General features: G+C 38.6%; 1 protein-coding gene across 4 annotated transcripts in view; it reads left to right on the forward strand.

The window, feature by feature from the left end:
• rb1 (retinoblastoma 1) overlaps nt 1–19,028 on the forward strand; it is a 195,198-nt gene that overhangs the window by 155,717 nt on the left and 20,453 nt on the right. For 3 of the 4 annotated variants that reach the window (XM_064352020.1, XM_064352021.1, XM_064352023.1), the window contains one exon: nt 12,767–12,912. In XM_064352020.1, coding sequence (XP_064208090.1) covers nt 12,767–12,912 — 146 coding nt within the window. Of the gene's footprint in view, nt 1–12,764; nt 12,913–19,028 lie in introns of all 4 variants that reach the window. The other variant, XM_064352024.1, reaches the window with a different exon arrangement.

Raw genomic sequence — 19,028 nt, forward strand, 5'->3', positions numbered from 1 at the left:
TGCATTCTCTGCTAAGCTGAGCCATGGATTGGTATAGGTTTGTGTCTGATGTAGTGTTGCACGGTACACGAAACTTCAGCACTTTTTCGGTACTTAAAAAAAAAAAAAAAAAAAAAAGGAACGGTTCGGTATTAGAATTTTCTGACGTTCGGTAGTTTTGAGCCAAATGTAAAAGCCAGGGAAAAGTGTCTCCCGCATTACCGATTGAGAGGATGAAAAGTGTAATTTGTGTCAGATTCTTCGCTAGATTGGCAAGTGAGGTGACATGCGCTTGTGCATTTTCTGTCATTGATACAGCGCAAGCTTAGACTCAGTTCACTTCAGTAGCAATAGCTGTTCTAATTTGTACATATTTTATAATAGGAAGATGCTGTATTGTTATTAAAATATGCTGTTTTTAGATCTATTTAAAAGTGAAAGACCTGTTTAAAGATAATTTACTTTACAATTGTTTAATTTTTGAAATATATTTAATATAGTTTTCTATGGTTTAGTGTTGTAACACTATAGACCTATGCTTATTAATATGTTGAACAGGCTTCAACTTAAAGGTTGTTAATAAACCAGGTTTTTAATAAACCGTGAATTTGAAAATGAGGTGGACATTTCGTTTCTGATCAATTAAGGTAATTTCAGTATAGTTAGGTACCAAGTATTGAATCAGTATCGTTTCAGTTTCAATTATCGTGATACTAAACCTGGTATCGGTATCAAAGTCAAAATTTTGGTATCGTGTCAACACTAGTGTGACACCTGTTTTAGTTGCGGCATGGAAGCGCTGCAGCTGTACATACACGCAGGGCCATATATGTGTTATGACATCCCATCTAAGTGTTACGACATAGTAAAGGCCTTTACGGGAAGCGGCCAGGATACATCCGTGGCGACGCAACTAAGTCATCCGACAGCACAAAATTGGCTATAAGTCATCAATATTTTATACAATCATCATGATATTCAGTAGATATGTTGGGTGAAGGCATATGATCATGAGAAAAAAGCCAATTTATAATCGCTCCATAGGGGGCGCGATGGTGCCAATGCTTGGACCCCTCCCAACGCCGCTTGCGGCTTTAATTTACATTGTTACTTGTTACTTTAAAGTAATTTATTACAGTTGTCACCCTGCCTGTTTTCTTGGATTTGAATTGATAACAGATTTTAAAGTGGGGAAAACAAGACATTTTACAGCAGTGTAACTATAGACTGTAAAGTTGGGTAGTAGGTGGAAATTTAGGAAACCTAGCTAGCTTACTAATGTAAATGGAGGTTAACATTTCCTAACAATGTTTTAGCTAGAGCAGTGATGCACAAACTTGGGTCGCGGGAGATATCTATCGGGTCATGAGTAACCCCAGATTTACACCAAACACGGCATAACCGCAGCACTCTTGCCAAAAGTCATTTATATGAGCGGGCGACCCACATAATTCCTACTGCACTCTGCTAGGAAGTGTAAATTAACCAAACTGCTTATAATAATTGTCCTTGATGCTCGGGCTTTGTTAGCAAGTTTTTGTTTTTGCCAGTGGTGCACATTATGGGTCGGTCAGGAGATTGTAGGTCACGGGGATAGCTAATGAAATTATGCCTATATGAAAAAAAAAGTTAATATCTTTGTTTGTACAAATAAATGCTTAAGAAGAAATAAAAATAATCAAACACTCTTTATTTTTTGCAACTGTGACAGTACTTCATATGATCTCATAAATGCCTGCTATGATTCTGACTGGTGCACTAATCCTACTACATTCCACAATGAGATGGCGCCAATTCTACCTTGCTCATACTATGGGTAATCGCAATCTGGTCTTTTTGTTTTATAACATTATTGAAATACTCATAGCTCATTTGTTTAACTTGTTGGTGTAAACGCCTAGCACCCATGACGCCGGTGTCCTGAGATTGCTCAACTCAGACATTCTGCGCTCCTACAACCAAATTATGAGTTGAAAACACAAACTCTATGTTCTAGCTTTATCAGTAGACGATTCAGGACAATGATGTTGAATATGTTTCGCAGTGCTACCATTGTTGCACTGATCATCCATTTACACCCCCTCCCTGCAGTCTTATCTGTAAATACACCCCCCCCCCCCCCCCCCCACAGACACACTGGACAATAGTGTCTATCTGGGCATAGACAATGCACAATCCAAGATGGCCGATCAAGATGGCGGCACAGGTGTTTTAACGTTGTCCTCTTCTTAGCGTCTTTTATGTTTTAACGTTTAACGTTTTAACAGGTGTTTTAACGTTTTAACGTTGTCCACTTCTTAGCGTCTTTTATGTTTTCTTTTTTGTTTTCGGTTTAGCTTATGTCTTAAAAATTGATTTTAATCGCGATTTGATCAGTTCTACTAGAAACCGGCAGTTGATAGCCTGTTAAACAATACAATATTAATCAAAACTGACTTAACCCACTTCAACAATGTGGCCAGCCGGGCTGCTCTACCTGTTGAGTAGCCTTGCACTATCATCTCCAGTGGTGAATAGGACAATGGATGACGGTGGATCGGATGTTTCACTGTGGATTACCTCCTCATGCACTGTAACCATGCCCCATTCGGATGTTTCTCCATTTACAACAAACCATTGGATCACAGCGGGGTGTCTCGCTGGTTTGTTTGAGTGTGGTGACGTGTACCTGCGGCACGCACAGCGCCGGATAGGGACCGTGATTTCGGCCCGGTTTGCCTCATCGGTTGTGCACAGATACAGTAGGAGAACTGTTCCAGCAAAGAAGGTCTGGATGATTTTCCTACTTCTTCTATCAGGTAACATCCACCCCAATCCAGGTCCTGAACTGACACAGCTTGAAAATCCGGATGATCTTAAAAACTGCAATGGATTACGTTTCATTCACCTAAATGTTCGCAGTTTAATAAACAAAATAGACGCAATTCGTCTCTGGGCAAAGCTGACTGACTAGTTTTGTCAGAAACGTGGCTGAAACCCTCGATTTCGAACAATATGATACACATCGATGGATATAATATCTACAGGACAGATCGCGCTAACAAAGGAGGGGGAGTAGCGATCTATGTAAAAGTAACGTTGAACTGCTCCTGTGTCAAATCGATCAGTAAACCAAAGTGCTTCGAACTGTCTGTAATTAAGTTACATCTTCCTAATGGTGCTGATCTTACAGTAGTAGGATGCTATCGCCCACCATCGGCGTCACATGAAGCTGTAGGACTGCTTTCAGACTTCCTTCATACGTTTTCTGACAAGGAGTATGTTTTATTGGGAGATTTAAATTGGGACTGGCTCTCGACGACCTCCAATTCACTTAAGGACATTTGCGACACTCTAAATCTATCGCAACTAATTAACTCTCCAACTCTGTTAAACTCCAAAAACATGGATAAGTCTATATTGCTTGATGTTATTCTCACAAATTCTCCACATAAATACTCTGCAGTTGGAATATTCAGTAATGATGTCAGTGATCACTGTACAATTGCCTGTGTTAGAAACTGCAAACTACCCAAGACTAAGCCCCGTTTTATTTTTAAAAGAAATTATAAACATCTCAATGAACAAGCCTTTGCGCATGATTTGTATAATAGCGACTTGGACCTTGTTTGTGTAATGGCGGACGTTGACTTGGCGTGGAATTATTTTAAAACAACCTTTTTGCCCCTAATTAATAAGCATGCACCTCTGAGAAGATTTAGAGTTAGTGGTAAAGACAACCCATGGTTTAATGAAACCATCTCATCTTCTATTAGAGAGAGAGATAAGGCATGGACTAAGGCTAAAAAAAGTAATGATGCCAGTGACTGGGTTCAGTATAGGGCATTAAGAAACAAATGCACAAAATTGATAAAAAATACAAAAAGTGATTACTACCTTCATTTAATAAATGAAAACCTTAATGATCCAAGTAAATTTTGGAAGTTGATTAAATATTCATCAGGGTCTATGACACCCTCTACTCTTCCTGATCTTTTAAAGGTAAATCAAAATGAAATAAAGGGTACGCATAACATAGCAGATGCATTTAATAAGCATTTTATCAATGCAGGCTTAGCCACTCTCTCAAATCTCTCTGTAGATGGTAAAGACAGTGTAGCCACCACCCTAAGTTGCCCGGGAAATAGTTTTAATTTTTCCCCTATTTCTCCCACTCAAGTTTATAAAGCTCTATTGAGTCTTGATTGTAAAAAGTCTGCTGGTCCTGACCAAATTGAGCCTTATTTTTTTTAAATAGCAGCAGATCTGATTGCGGGACCCATTGCCTCCATTTTTAATCTTAGTCTAACCAGCGGTTTGATCCCCAGCTCCTGGAAGTCAGCATTTGTCCTTCCTTTATTAAAAGGAGGAGATCCCTCTGTTCTGGATAATTATCGCCCTATTTCCAGACTATCCGTTATAGCTAAAGTATTTGAATCCCTAGTAAACAAACAGCTAAAACATTTTTTTTCTGATAATAAAATTTTAAGTCAAACTCAGTCAGGTTTTAGACAAGGGCATAGCACTATAACTGCAGCCATATCAGTTACAAATGATATTATTACTGCTCTGGATGATAAAAAATCATGTGCTGCACTTTTTATTGACCTATCCAAAGCGTTTGACTCAGTGGATCATGGTCTTCTCCTGCAAAGACTCAATTGTATAGGATTTAGTAACCCTGTGCTAAGTTGGTTCTCAAATTATCTGACAGGGAGAACTCAGTGTGTGTCTATTGACAATTATAATTCTGTACCTCTAACTGTAAAGGCAGGTGTTCCGCAAGGATCTATTTTGGGACCAATTTTATTTTCTATTTATATAAATGATCTTGGGGTAGGGTTAAATCCAGCAAAGGTACACCTTTATGCAGATGACACAATTATTTATACTACAGCGCCATCTTTAAAAGTGGCAATGGATTCCCTACAGACTGCTTTTAATTTATTGCAGATGTCACTTGTTAATTTAAAATTGGTTTTAAATTCTAAAAAGACTAAATTTATGATTTTTTCACATTCCCGTTCATCACCCACCCTAGTTCTAACACTAGATGGTACTCAGCTAGAGAGGGTTAGCTCTTACAAATATCTCGGCATCTGGATTGATGACAAGATGACCTTTAGTGTCCATATTGATAGCCTTCTAAAAAAACTTCGACCAAAGTTAGGTTTTTATTTTCGTTTAAAAAAATGTTTTCCTTTTACTGCTAGAAAAAGATTGGTTCAAAGTACTTTTTTGTCAGTATTAGACTATGGTGATGAAATTTATATGCATGCATCTTCATCTCTGTTGAAAAAACTGGATGTAGTCTATCATGCTGCCCTGCGGTTTGTAACTTGTGCAAGTGTACATACGCACCATTGTAACTTATATGAAATGGTTCAATGGACTTCATTGTATTCAAGGAGAAAAACCCATATGTTAATTTTTATTTTTAAAGCTTTACTGGGTAAACTACCGCAGTACATATCCGGCTTACTGAAATATTACTCCAGTAGCCATAACACTAGATCCTCAGAGAAAATTCTCCTCATGGTCCCAAGTATTCGAACAGAACTGGGTAAATCAGCCTTTTCCTTTCATGCCCCGCATGTCTGGAATGAGTTTCAAGGCATTCTTAATCTGAAATCCTTACCCTCTCTTGACATTTATAAAAATATGTTAAAATTTGTTTTTACTGAACAATGTTATTGCTTTTAGCAACAAGTGCCTTTTAGCTCCTGATCCTTGTATGTCTGTTTTTTTATTATTATATTTTTTATTTTTTTATTTTCTTTGGTATGTTTTTAATATGAAACTTTTATTTTCCTGCTGCCATCTTGACCAGGACTCCCTGGCAGAAGAGATATTGTATCTCAATGGGACCTTCCTGGTTAAATAAAGGATAATAAATAATAAATAAATATACAGTACCTAAAAGTGTAATAATGAACTCTTGTATGCATTTCTATACTCTGTACTCTCGTATGTTTTCTTGTATGGGGATGGGAAGAGATGAAAACAATTTACACATTATAATACCACTTACCTATTTAAAGACACTCAATTTCAAAAATAACGTATATAACTGAAATATTTTGAGCAGTAATACTTACATAGCAATGATGAAATTTTATCTGTGTTCTGTAGATAGAGACAGTAAATCAATGATACAGTTCTATCCGATTCTATCCGCGTTTTGCTCCAGAAAACAATGTCAGATAGGTCTATCAGCAAACATATGGCTTAGCTATGCCCAGAAGTCCTCAATAATAATAGTATTTTTCAAGAAATTATGAAAAATCGTTGACAACATTTCATTAGGTGCAGCGTCTTTTACTGCTACCACAGAGTGAATGCATAAGTGAATGCGATAAGAAAATTTTTGGTTACGCTGACCTATAAAACGCTATTCCAAAAGCAGAATTAGACATGTTAAACATTGTTAGAAAGCTTATACTCTCACCTACTGAATAAATGAATTGTCAATCAAGCCAGACTACTAAAAAGGGCAACAATGAGGTAAACAACACGTATGGTATTACGCACCGCTATTTTGGATGGTACCCAGGCATCACAAATGCGCGTATATTTCACAAACGGATTGTCCAAGGCAATATATGACTACTCAGTCTCAAAAGGGACATCTCTACGCATAAAACCAATGGTAAGGTTGTATATTTATTGAATATTTAGTCTCAGATATTGACTGTAGAATGACATGGTATGCTTTTTTAAAACTTTTTTTCTTGTTTATTTCATTATTCAATGAGCAGCGTTTTCACTGCTGTATTGGCATATCTTAGTGCTATTGGTTTATCTTGTTGCTATGACGGAATACGATTTTTGAGTGGTGAAAGAATATTTTTATGAATGCCCAGATAGACGATGTTGTCCATTATGACATGGGAGGGGGCTGTAGTTGCAGAAGAGACTGCAGGGAGGGGGTGCGTGTTAAATGAATGACCAGAGCGACAACGGTGGCACAGCGAAACTCCGTATTCCGCATAGTTGTCATGTATCGTCTACTAATGAAACTAAAACAACACGTTTCTGTTTTTAACTCATACTTTGGTTGCAGTAGAACTTAATGTCTGAGTTCAGCAATCTCGGCACGCTGGCGTGCTGACCACTAGGGGCTTTGCGCTAAGAGGTTACTCACCACAGTGAGTCCGGACCTCGGTTTAACGTCTCATCCGAAAGACGGCATCTTCTACAGTACAGTGTCTCCGTCACTGCACTGGGGCATTGGGGTTTATTTGACCAGAGGGAAGATTGCCTCCCACCAACACCACTTCCAGCAGCAACTCAGTATTCCCACTTGGTCTCCCATCCAAGTACTAACCAAGCCCACACTTGCTTAGCTTCAGCCAGGAGCAGGGTGTATCGTGGTATGACTGCTGGCACAATGTACCTCCATTCCAGCACTTATTGTACTTTTGTCCTAATGTTGTACTTTGTACTGCTCCCTAGTTTGACTTAGCATAGGTTAGGTCAGAATAATGTTCACTGTGTGAACTGGACTGTGTTCTTGGCTATGAATAACTGTACAAAATAAGTATTGTACCTTATCGAAACTGTGTTTTGTAGTTGTTCCAATGACCTTGTTATGCACTTTTGTACATCGCTTTGGATAAAAGCGTCTGCTAAATAAATGCAATGTCTGTACAGTAATGTGGCTGAGTTATGGCCATTTAAATAGTGAAAACTTTGTCATTGTTGCAGCACTACCAAGTGGTGAATGAGCGGCAAAAGTACTCCTGCACTAATCCAAATAGCCCTTTTCCACTTTGCCACGTTGTTATGATCTGGTCTTGGGTCAGACCATTACAGGAGGAATGATAAGGGAAATGAGTGAGGAATGGTTAAGGGAAATGTACTGTAACCGACCAGTAACTCTGGTCCGTATCTATCTGTCTAAATCTAACTGGAAGGCTGGCTAAGCTTCAAAGGGTACTCGGCCCAGGGTGGCACTGAGCTTTGGACAATTAGTTGGTAATCTGAAACCAAAAGTCCGAATAGCGTATAACCAACAGAGCTAAAACTCCACCCAGAGTGTGTTCAAAAATAATTACATTACATTTATGACGTTATAATAATTGAAAAATAACCTAGCAAAATTACAAAATTGTGCCCCGATGGAAGGCTTTGTAGTTCAGCTGGGAACACACAGTATACAACGAGCAGAGGGCAACACGAGAGTCGAGGTCGAGAATGAGCGGATGTTCAAAAATGAAATCCAATCAGCAAAGCAAAGGGGCTAGGCAAGAATCGGAATCGAATACGAGGTCAGACACACAAAATCAGGGGGAAAACAAACTAGAAGGGCTAAGGCAAGAATCAGAGTCAAACAAGTCAGATTCAGTCGGCAAACAAATCAGAAGGGCTAGACGGGTATCGGAATCAAACAAAAAAGGGTTGAATACACAAAGTCAAATGGAGCAATCAGTATACACAGCACACCTAACCACGAGTTCAAGCTAGTCTCCACTGATAAGTGGCAACCAGAGTAGCCGGAGATGGAACCGGTCAATCAGATGACAAAATGCACGTAACAGAGATTAATGTAAGCAAACTTATGACTGGTTGTAACACAAGTATCATCAAATTTGAACAGCCTGAAATCCCAAAAATGGGGACAACATCATAACGGCATGATAGCAACTGAATCCGTTCAAAACAATATGATTCAAGCAACTTTCCAGCTTGGGCACAAAATGACCTGTATTTTTTAAATGATTGTCACCAACTTTGTTATAATCAGACAGATGTGCCCTGGGAACTAATAAAAGTTTTGATCATAGAAACCAAGTCTAAAGTTAACAGAATATGTATAATTTATGCATAATTTTTCATTTCAAAAATTAAAATTTAACACTGCCGGCTGACGTCTTCACATTAAAACTTTCTTTATATAACTTATAAAGAAAAGTGGCCCATGACCCAATTGGTCTGACTCCTTTGGAGATGTAGTTTATGGTTTTTCAGAAATATCAATCTGCTGCACTTTATTGGTCCAAGAGATTGTTTGATGTAAGGAGATGAATCTGTGTTTCTGATTCGATCAGTTCAAAAGCTATGATCTTTTAAATGTTGAATGTTTGATTGATCACAATAGCGCTGCCAATGGTACAATTTAAATAGAGATCATAGGGACCCTCAGCCTTCAGTCCTACCAATTTTTATCTGTTTTCGCTAGTCCAAACAGACGATATAAGCCGAAACCCTGGGTAAATAATAATAAATGTAGCTACAAGCAGCAATACACAGAGTCCAAGCACAAACAGCCAATTTTATGCCACTTAACAAATATTGTATCAGTGCCAAAATTACTCAGTGGGCATAGGGAGTGACCGTGCAGCAAGTTTTATAGGTTTCTCCCATGTTGTTTGGACGAAAGTGGGGACAGAGGAAAAGGGCTAATGACACTTTCAGAACCTCATGCCACTGCAGCCCAAGAGATAGATTGGTAGCTTCATTAGCAGAAGGTGTGAGCAAAGTGTATATGTATGTTGCTGGGTGTACAGACATGTTGTCCTTTCTATTTCCCACAGGTTTGGTTTTCTGTAGGGAAATTATTTTAGGCATGCAAGGACGATTGCTGGCTCCTTACAGTTTGACCTTCTTTCTTTTGTTTGTACACCTTTTTCTTGCTAAGGCCCTCTTTGGTTTTGGGTTTCATGTTCTCTGCACTCTGATCTTATTAAAATAACCTCACCTTTGTATGGCCATGTTATCAAACATCAGGTATATGTGTTTTCATATTGAGAATCACCGTTAAACGGCTGGATGCAGTCTATACATGGGTAATTAAGTCATGCTTTAATTTTGTATATCTTGTTAATTAGTAGTATTTGATGGTAATTACAAAAATGCTTTCTAAATCAATCCAACATAACCATCAACGGCAGTCTACTCTTGTGTCCCCTTGATTCTAGAACATTATACATTTTCCTGTAGCAACCACATTGGTTATTCAAATAACCAAACAATGACTGAAAGGGAAAGAATCAAGCATAGTACACTAGTTTGGTTTAAACATTAAATATAGTATAGTTCGTTTAAAGGAAACATACATTGCTAATGATGAATCAGGCAAAATGAGACAACCGTAGTTTGTCAGAATTACATACGATTAAGTGGTGTGCACCCTATAAAGCATCTGAGTTTTCCACTTTTACATTTATGTAGGCTATCAACGATAGTGTATGTGCGTAAATCCACCTCTCATTCCTAGATGGTACAAAAACATGAATTACATATGTAGAACCATATGTACACACATCACCCCATTGTGATACCATAGATAAAACCTTTTAAAATCATATTTAATTCTAGATTACTCTGTAGTCAGTGTACTTACTGGAATGGAAAAAAATAGCTTTTTAGAATATTGGCAAGTTAATGAACCAGGAGATGACCTTCAAATGTAAAGTCTGACTTTACACAGACTTTATTTAGAATTGTATTACGCTGCCAAGTTGCAAAGCATCTGGACGAAATCCTGAAAATAAAAAAGGCCAAACTAAACATCAAGTCATTAGCCTTATCTAAGCGATTACAACCATTCAAAGAGCCATTTCAACAGCTAAACTATTCACAATATCATTGAGCGCAACCTATTGCTAAACAAGTAGTCAAACAAATAGCTATGCTGGTAGTAAAGCAAGTAGCTAAGTGAATAGCATTAGTTCAACCTGTAGCTAAGCGAGTAGCCCAGTGAACTGTGTAAGAACTTGTAAGGGAAATGTGGTCACGTGGGTCCATTCAATTTTATTCCATTCGATTCAATTTGATTAACGGTTGTGGATTGTAGCTATCCTTGAATAGTGAATTTGTACAGTCTGTTCAACGTGTACCGTTTAGCACTATCGCTTTGCTATATATGTAAAACAATGGTTTTGACAAAGACATAAGTATAAAAGACGCTTGCAGAAAAGCAAAAGAAATATAGTCCAAGAGCCAGGGGGGTCGGTCGGTACCATTTGGAGGGACGATGTCTCAGTGATTTTTTTGAAGGTCCCTAGTGTTGGAAAATGTGTGATAGCATTGCAGCAATGGTAGCTTTCTATGTGCTATCACTCCTTTTTTCCATCCCTCCATCCTTCATTTTTTGTTCATATTTTAAGCCATTTCACAAATATAGCCAGTATAACACAAGCTAACGGATACAAAATACCATCAAACCATATATCATTGGAAAGCTGACAGTCACATCTATCCACTGGACACATTTCCAAGATTCTAAATTAACTGACCTTTGACCTCTAAATCTGTATTAGGGTACATTTGGAACTACCTTTATAATTTGCTTTAAGAAAAGATAAAATAGACTTTATTAATCCCCAGGTGGGGAAATGTGGGTGTTACAGCAGCAGATAAAAACAACATATCACACACAGACATAAAAGACAAAAACACTTTATAACAAACACTAGCTTGATCCCACATTGCTTTCGACAGTTTCTTCAGAAAGGAAATCAAAAAGGCCTTAAAATGGTACATAATAACATGTTCAACTAAAAATAAATCTTTTAATATGGATTCATATGGATTCATTTAATCTTGCCGAGCTCCGCCGGCGGAGCTCTCGACCCCAGACGGTTAAGTGGGCAGATATCACAATATGATGGTGAACAGCGACTTGGGCGTGCACAAAATCTTTGATTTTATTATTTAAAAATTAAATTAAATGTATGATCAAAACACTTAATTTGAGAAATATCTGAAAAACAAAAATTAGAAAATGTGGAAAGTTTTTAAAAATTATTTATTTGTATGATTTGTTCAGTTTTTGCTCTCACTGAAGTTGAGTGAACAGCACAGGATGGGGTAAAATTGCCTGCATTCAAGAAAGAAAACTGTAAAATGTATTCAGGTTTATTCTTTAGGTTATTATCATAATAAAAGCTTACTCAACACTAATAAACTTTTTTTGCCATTTTTTTGCCATTTTCTCCCTAATTTATCGTTATACCAATTCCCCGTGTCGACTAGCCACAGTCCTGGTCGATGCGCTATCCTCTGTTGATCTGGGGAGGGTGTAGACTGCCACATGCCGCTTCTGATACATGTGCTCACTGGCTTCCCACCCGTGAACACTGCCAGTTGTGTTCGTAGGAACATCTGACCAAGCCGGAAGTACCGCTGCTGGGGATTGAACCTGGGTCTCTGCGGTGGTAGGCGAGTGCTTATACCTCTACACTTCCCAGACGGCCCTAATAATACATATTTTGATATGGTCCTGCTCTACAATTTACATGAAAACGGATGGTTTATTTTGAGGACATGAAAGGCACCCTAGACACCCAAGACATCTGTACATGTGTAGACCATGTTTAAGAGTAGTAAGGTGTTTACCTGCTTTTCGGTTGTAGATTGTTAGATGCGTATGTAACTGATTTTTTTATTTTTTATTTAACTAATTAAATGATTTTATTTATGAATTTATTTATTGTATTTAGCATATTCATTGTAAGGGCTTAACTAGATTTTGCTATTCAGAAAAAGGTGTTTTCATTCGCTGTATCGTAACACCAAATACTTGAATTTTCCAAATAATTACAGCATAATGATGTGTTTTAAATGTATTCAGTTAACAAAAGCATAATTTCTGAAAAATAAAAAAGTGGGAGAAAAAACCACCCCTGCAGCTCTCCAGGACCAGGGTTGCAGACTCCAGTGCTGGTTAGATTTGAGCAAATCATTAATTGAAATAGTTTAACTGTTTAGATATCAGTAACAAAATGTATTCTTATTAACAATTCTATCATACGTTTTTGGTTAGTAAGTTTAAAAAAAATTTTATTGGGAATTCTTGTTTCAGTGTATCGGCTGGCATACTTGCGTCTGAACATGATGTGCTCCCGCCTGCTTACCTCTCATCCCGAGCTGGAGCCAGTCATGTGGACCCTGTTCCAGCACACACTACAGCATGAGTATGAGCTAATGAGAGACCGCCACCTGGACCAGGTAACACACCTCGTAACAGGGTTTTTATTGTAGTTTTGAATTTTTCATGAGTTTATTTTTATTTTGTAAAATGTTTTGATTTCAAGTTTTTTTTTTTTCGTGTGTACCCCATTTGTTAGGGGAAGGGTTTTAGAGGTTTAGAAACAGGTATTATGCCAATATTTAAACTTAGTATTGTGTAAAATAGACAATAAATCAAATTATTTTAAATGTTTAATTTTGCAAACCGTCCTTAAAGGAGTAACATGGTGGTTGAATGTGACAATTGCCAGTTGTCTTTACGCAACAACAAAACAAATGTGCATAATTTTTTTATTATTCAGTCATTTAAATGTATTTTAAAATGTATTTTGCTAAGCCTAAATTCCCCACTATAAAAGTTCACCCGAACTGTCTGGGCGTGGTAATGAGAACTGTCAGTTAGCTATGATTGACAGACCGTGCCCCATTACCATAGCTACCTCCATGATACGCGCTTATCTTGGGACACTGAATTTTCACAAGCTAGCTAACTTAGTATATAAAGTATCCACAGCTAAGGACATTGACTTATATCCAATAATAATTTTGCTAGCTAGCTAGCTAGCTAGCCAGCCAAGTTAAGATAAAACCACAACTATAACGTCCTTATATAAGCAAACTAGCTAGCTAAGGTTATCGATAACATTTCATTATGAAAGCAAACTACATAGCTAGCTAACGTTAGCTAGCTAGCTATAAATGAATATGACCAACCAGAGATTGTCTAATAGTCCTTAAAAGGCACTCTAATAAGTGAACCTAACGTTAGTCAAATATTTGCATTATCTTGCCTGTAAGCCAGCGGCACAAACTATGGGTCACGAGTTATCCATTTAGAATGAGCTATCACAGCAATCTGACTGACTGTAGGGATGGCAAAGCGTAGATTTAGAATGTCGCCAGCAGTGAGCTCGACAATACATTTCTCACAGAAAAGGTAGTTTGTCGCCTTTTTTTTTGTTTATTACAGTGGTGATAGAAGTGACAATAATTAAGTGGTGCTGTGCTGTTAGCCTTTACTGATCGCTGTACAAGGTTGATGTGAAGTAGCTAGTGCAATCGGACAGCACTAACCCATGAAAATGTACTTTGAATGATACTTGCTCAATCGAACCGTAAATCTGAAAAACATTTGATTATAGTCAGCTGCACCAAAATTTTCTTTCACACCCTCCCGACACAAGTCCCAGTAGAAGATTGAATTAAACCTTTTAAAGTTATATATTTTCTGTAACGTTACCGATTCCGCTTGGCTACAGTAAGTGAAACTATGCGATCTGAGTGTATAGTTTCTATGTAAATTACGTCAGAAGGATTCAGCCTTGTTGTTTGCTACGTAAACTTCACAGCACTCTTGTAGCAGGACGTGTGTCCAGTCAGATTTCTTTACGGGGCGTGGAAAGGGGAGTGGTTACTGTACTCGTGACGCACGAAGTTGATAACATTCTCAACCGCCTGAAAATAGGATGATAAATTTAAAACGCATATTTCTCCAAAAATAAAGAACGGACATATTTAATACTTTACTCATCATGTTTCTTCAATGCCTCTTGTGCAAATAGCACATAAAACCGAGGAAGTGTGAAAACCACCATGTTTCTCCTTTAACACCAGGAGCGCCGGACCATTTCCTGGCATTCAAATAACTTTTCGCGCGGCCAAGGGTCAAAAGACACATTAGCCTTCAAACTGGAAATATTCGCATTGTTCGCTAGATGGCGCTTATTAGACAGGAGCTGACAAAGGTTGCCAGCCCATTGTCCTAATGAAATATTTGCGAGATTTTAGACTGTCAGAGCATCAGAGTAAGTTATGTTTTAGTTACGGCTCGGCATTCTAGTCAACACATTGTTGCAATATAAATGTATTTAGAATAAACAGTATGTCTGTATGAAAAGCTAACAATAAACAGATTGTAGGGAGGTCAAACCTGTTTTTCAAAAAACAAATTTGACAGTTTATTCTTCATGCATAATATCATAAATGCTAATAATCAAATAGGCTAACAACATATAAATCGCCAATTTGCTAAAATTAGCCGCTTCCCTCCGCATGTGATCACTGATCGCTGTCGTTGGAGGGAAACGCATCATCACCCGTGCGAATTTTAGGGTCGGGTTTTCTGTTTTATAAATATACATGTAAAAAATATTGTCGTTCAAACGAGTTTTTTTCCGGTGACCAGAAAACATGTAGGCTAGGCTACACTGGCAAGCAGGTCATAGCTGGCTGTGACTATTCGACTGGGGATTCGAAATCCAAAGTCTCTTATTCATCGTAGACTAATTACAAAAAACACCCATTCGTAACACTGAATAATACCGCACTGTACATAAGACCATAGCAAATATATACATGCAAGAATTCTGTTGTTCAAACGAGTTTTTTCCGGTGACCAGAAAACATGTAGGCTATACAGGCAAGCAGGTAATAGCCTAGCTAGCTGTGACTATTCGACTGGGGATTCGAAATCCAAAGAAGTCTCTTGTTCATCGTAATTACAAAAAACACCCATTCGTAACACTGAATAATACCGCACTGTACATAAGACCTTAGCAACCAAGTGGAATTTCAAAACTGATTATCGCTTCAGCGCACACACAAAGTCAAATTGAGATAGCAACAAAGTAAAAAGACGAGACACCTGTCTTCAGTAATTTGCTTTATTAGATCAAAAAGCATACAGCACATTGTTAGGAAGTTGAAACGATTTTGAAAATATAACGTTAGCTAAATATATAGCTAGCAAGTTGAATTATTTAGAATCACCCCGCAAATCAATAAATAAAAATCTATATAAAACATTAGCAATAGAGCTGCTGGTAATGCGGTAACGCCGCAGCATTCAAGACAGAGCTTGGGTTGCATTTTTGTACATTTGCCGCAGACAAGTCGTTTACACTTGTCACAGATATCACAAGTTTTGTTCCCTCCACATCTGGATACCTGGCAGCGTTTTCTTTTTAGTGACCGCTCTCGCTGTGGTGTGTTGGGGGTTTCTGGACTGCAGAGGGGCGCTAGGACGGTACGCCGCGGAGCTGCCTTTGCGGTCATGTGATTTGCACGCAACTCCTTGGCCAACTCAAGAATAAATCTTCTCCGACTAATTGTTTTGTTCATGCATTGCGTGTACAAAACATGGGCGTTGATTGCAGCCAGATCCAAAATGTTGTAAAAACGGCAACTGGCCAACGACGACTGCCCCCTTGACCGAATACAGCCGTGCCATCTGGTCCAAAACATCCACTCCCATTTTGTTGCGTTGTAATGGGCGATGGTTTCTGGCAGTTTTTTGGCATCAGTGTCGATCGATACGGTTTTGTGCATAGTGCTCAAAATGCACACATTTTTCTTGGGCTTGCACTGATAAACCGTAAGTGTAGCGTGTCCAGCTCTCCAGATCGTGGTGGAAAATCTCTCTTGATTTTGTGCCTTCGCAGAAGGGGGCACTTCTTCCTCTTTTTGTTCATGGTACCCACCAATGTAGTTTTTTTTGCGTGTAGATTGTTCGCCAGGGCAATCGATGTGAAGAAATTGTCCGAGGTTATATTTCTTCCTTTTCCGACGAAGGGTTCCACAAGGCGCATGACCACATTGTCAGCTAATCGTTCACCGACAGGCCTCGCCTCATCTTTCCCAAGGTATGGGAAAGCGTTCAGCATGTACTTCGTTTCAACGTCGGCTGCTATCCAGAACTTTATCCCAAATTTATCTGGTTTAGTAGCAATGTACTGCGTGAAGCGGCACCGCGCTTTAGTTGGGAACAACTGCTCATCAACAGTTATGTTTTCTCCAGGTGTGTAACACGCAGTACTGTTGCTTACAAATTTGCTCCATATTTCGGAAATAATGGCAAATTTGTCTTTCTCAAGACGTGTTGCCCTTGTGTCCTTGTCATCAAATCTGAGATAGCGCATGATGTCCCGAAACCTTTGCCGCGACATAGTTTCATTGAAAAATGGTTTTCCCAAGTCTGAAGACCAAAAGTCTTCTAAATTCATACTTTTACCGCCAGTGATGCCTCGTAAATACAGCAGTCCCACGAAAGCTTTCAATTCGTCGACTGACAGGTCCCAGTTTTCTGCACCATTTCTGTGGGCTTCTGCCACAGTATACTTGACAATCTGCCCCCACATCAGAATGTCAATCAGACATAGCAGACTGCTCAGCGGACTTACAATGTTCTCCTTGGCGCACCGTGTGGGCCCAGCCTTTTCCCGTAAGATATTGCAGGATGGTGCTCTGCCCAGAGCATTACCAGCAGTCTGTTCGACCCAAACTGTCCCATCGTTTGCCCTTTCCTCTCTCTCTGAGACAAACTCAGTCGTAGTCGCAGTCTCAGTTTCAACTTCAGAATCAGATTCAGAAGCTGAATCAAATTCAATATCCAGCTCCAACTCCTCATCGCCCGAATCCATTTCATTGGCATCCTGAATCAGGTCCAAAGCTTGCTTGGCAGAGTATCTCTGTGGTCGTGTGTTCATCTTGGCAAGCGATACCAAACCGAACTGGTCGCCGAAATAATCATGCTTCTCTTTTATAGCCATATTTTCGTAGCCCAATAATAATTTGAATAGAAATTATTATAACAGCCCCGCCCATGCCATTATAGTTTCAGGTGTGAGGGGCGTGGTGTGGTGCGTGAAAAGTAAATTCCTTGATAGGATGTAACATCCATAACATGTTACATTAACAATCTTTTCGATTAAAACTTTGATAATTATGTAGATGCCTAAATGTGAATACTCTGCGTAAAAATTAAAAAAGTTGCACATAATAGCAACATCTGCAAACGTGTAGGATATCTGTTTCCATTGTGTGGTATTTTAACATGGATGCATTTCATTTTAACCCTTATATAAATTTTTCCACTTGCATAACTATGTAGGACTATGATTTTCGTTTGTGTAGGAATACAAACGAAATTCGCATGCATTTTAGAGAGATGATAACGAAACGATCGCAATATTTTAAATATTTTAAAAGAATATAAATAATGATACATTTATTCCTGGTTATTTGACGTGATTCTTGCTTGGGCTGTCAATCCTATGATAGTGTAAGAAAATTGTTCATTACATGTGCCGATCATTAGTAACATTAGTGGTAGCGACCTGTTTCTCCCGATTGGTAACTGTAAATGTATTGCTGAAAGTGGAATAGTAATTATGTGGGCAATTAGTTTCATAAACTCCATAAACCCTATCAATGATTGCGTGGACATGGTAAAGCACAGAGACGCCTATATTCCCACGCAACGCATCCCGATAGTTTATGCATGTGCTGTTGCATCTACGCAGACAGCGTGAGCAGTCTTCTAACACAGTTCCTAACGTGCAAGGCTCTAATTTTTGAATATGAAACAAGGTCCGAACCTATTATGACTAGAAATAAGTAAAACTTAAAAAACAAGTAAAAGTGTGACACTTGTATCTTTGTTTTGGGCATTTCTCTTTTTACTACTCAGTAGGCCTAAAAGGCCTACTCATGATAATAGCTTCAAAAAAACTACCAGCTATTCACGCACGATCGTTCACGCTCATCCATTGAATCGTCCCTCACCCCTCCCCCAGCACCAGAATACTGAATTCTTTAGATGCCTTTAGCGAAACCAGAGCTGATAGTTTTTTCTCTATGGCCCCGAGTCAAACCCAGTAGGTGTGAATGTTCAGCTTCGCAGAGGGGTGTGATTTTCTTCCTCTTCACGACACCAGTGATGGCGATTGGAGACTTCACCTCAATAGACCTAACTTATATTTTCAAAACCTACATTTTCAACTGTGAAAACAATATTTAAAAATTTCCATTCAATCTATGGATAAGCAAATGTATTTATTGATATCAAATCAATAAACAAGAAAATCAATATAAAACATTAGTAGGCTAAATGTTAATAGTAAACATAAAACATCAGTAATAACAAGCCCAAATCCGCAATAGCTGCGACCGCGCATGCATCCACAGGAGGACACTTTTGTGGACCAACTGACCAACAAACTAAAGAGCTGCTGGTCGCCTATATGCCGCGGAGTTTGTAAGCTTAGCTGCCTTTGCCATCATGTGATTTGACATTGCAAGTTCGGTCGATAGCACAT

Source organism: Anguilla rostrata, chromosome 9 (genome assembly GCF_018555375.3).
Source record: "Anguilla rostrata isolate EN2019 chromosome 9, ASM1855537v3, whole genome shotgun sequence".
NCBI classification, from domain to species: domain Eukaryota; kingdom Metazoa; phylum Chordata; class Actinopteri; order Anguilliformes; family Anguillidae; genus Anguilla; species Anguilla rostrata.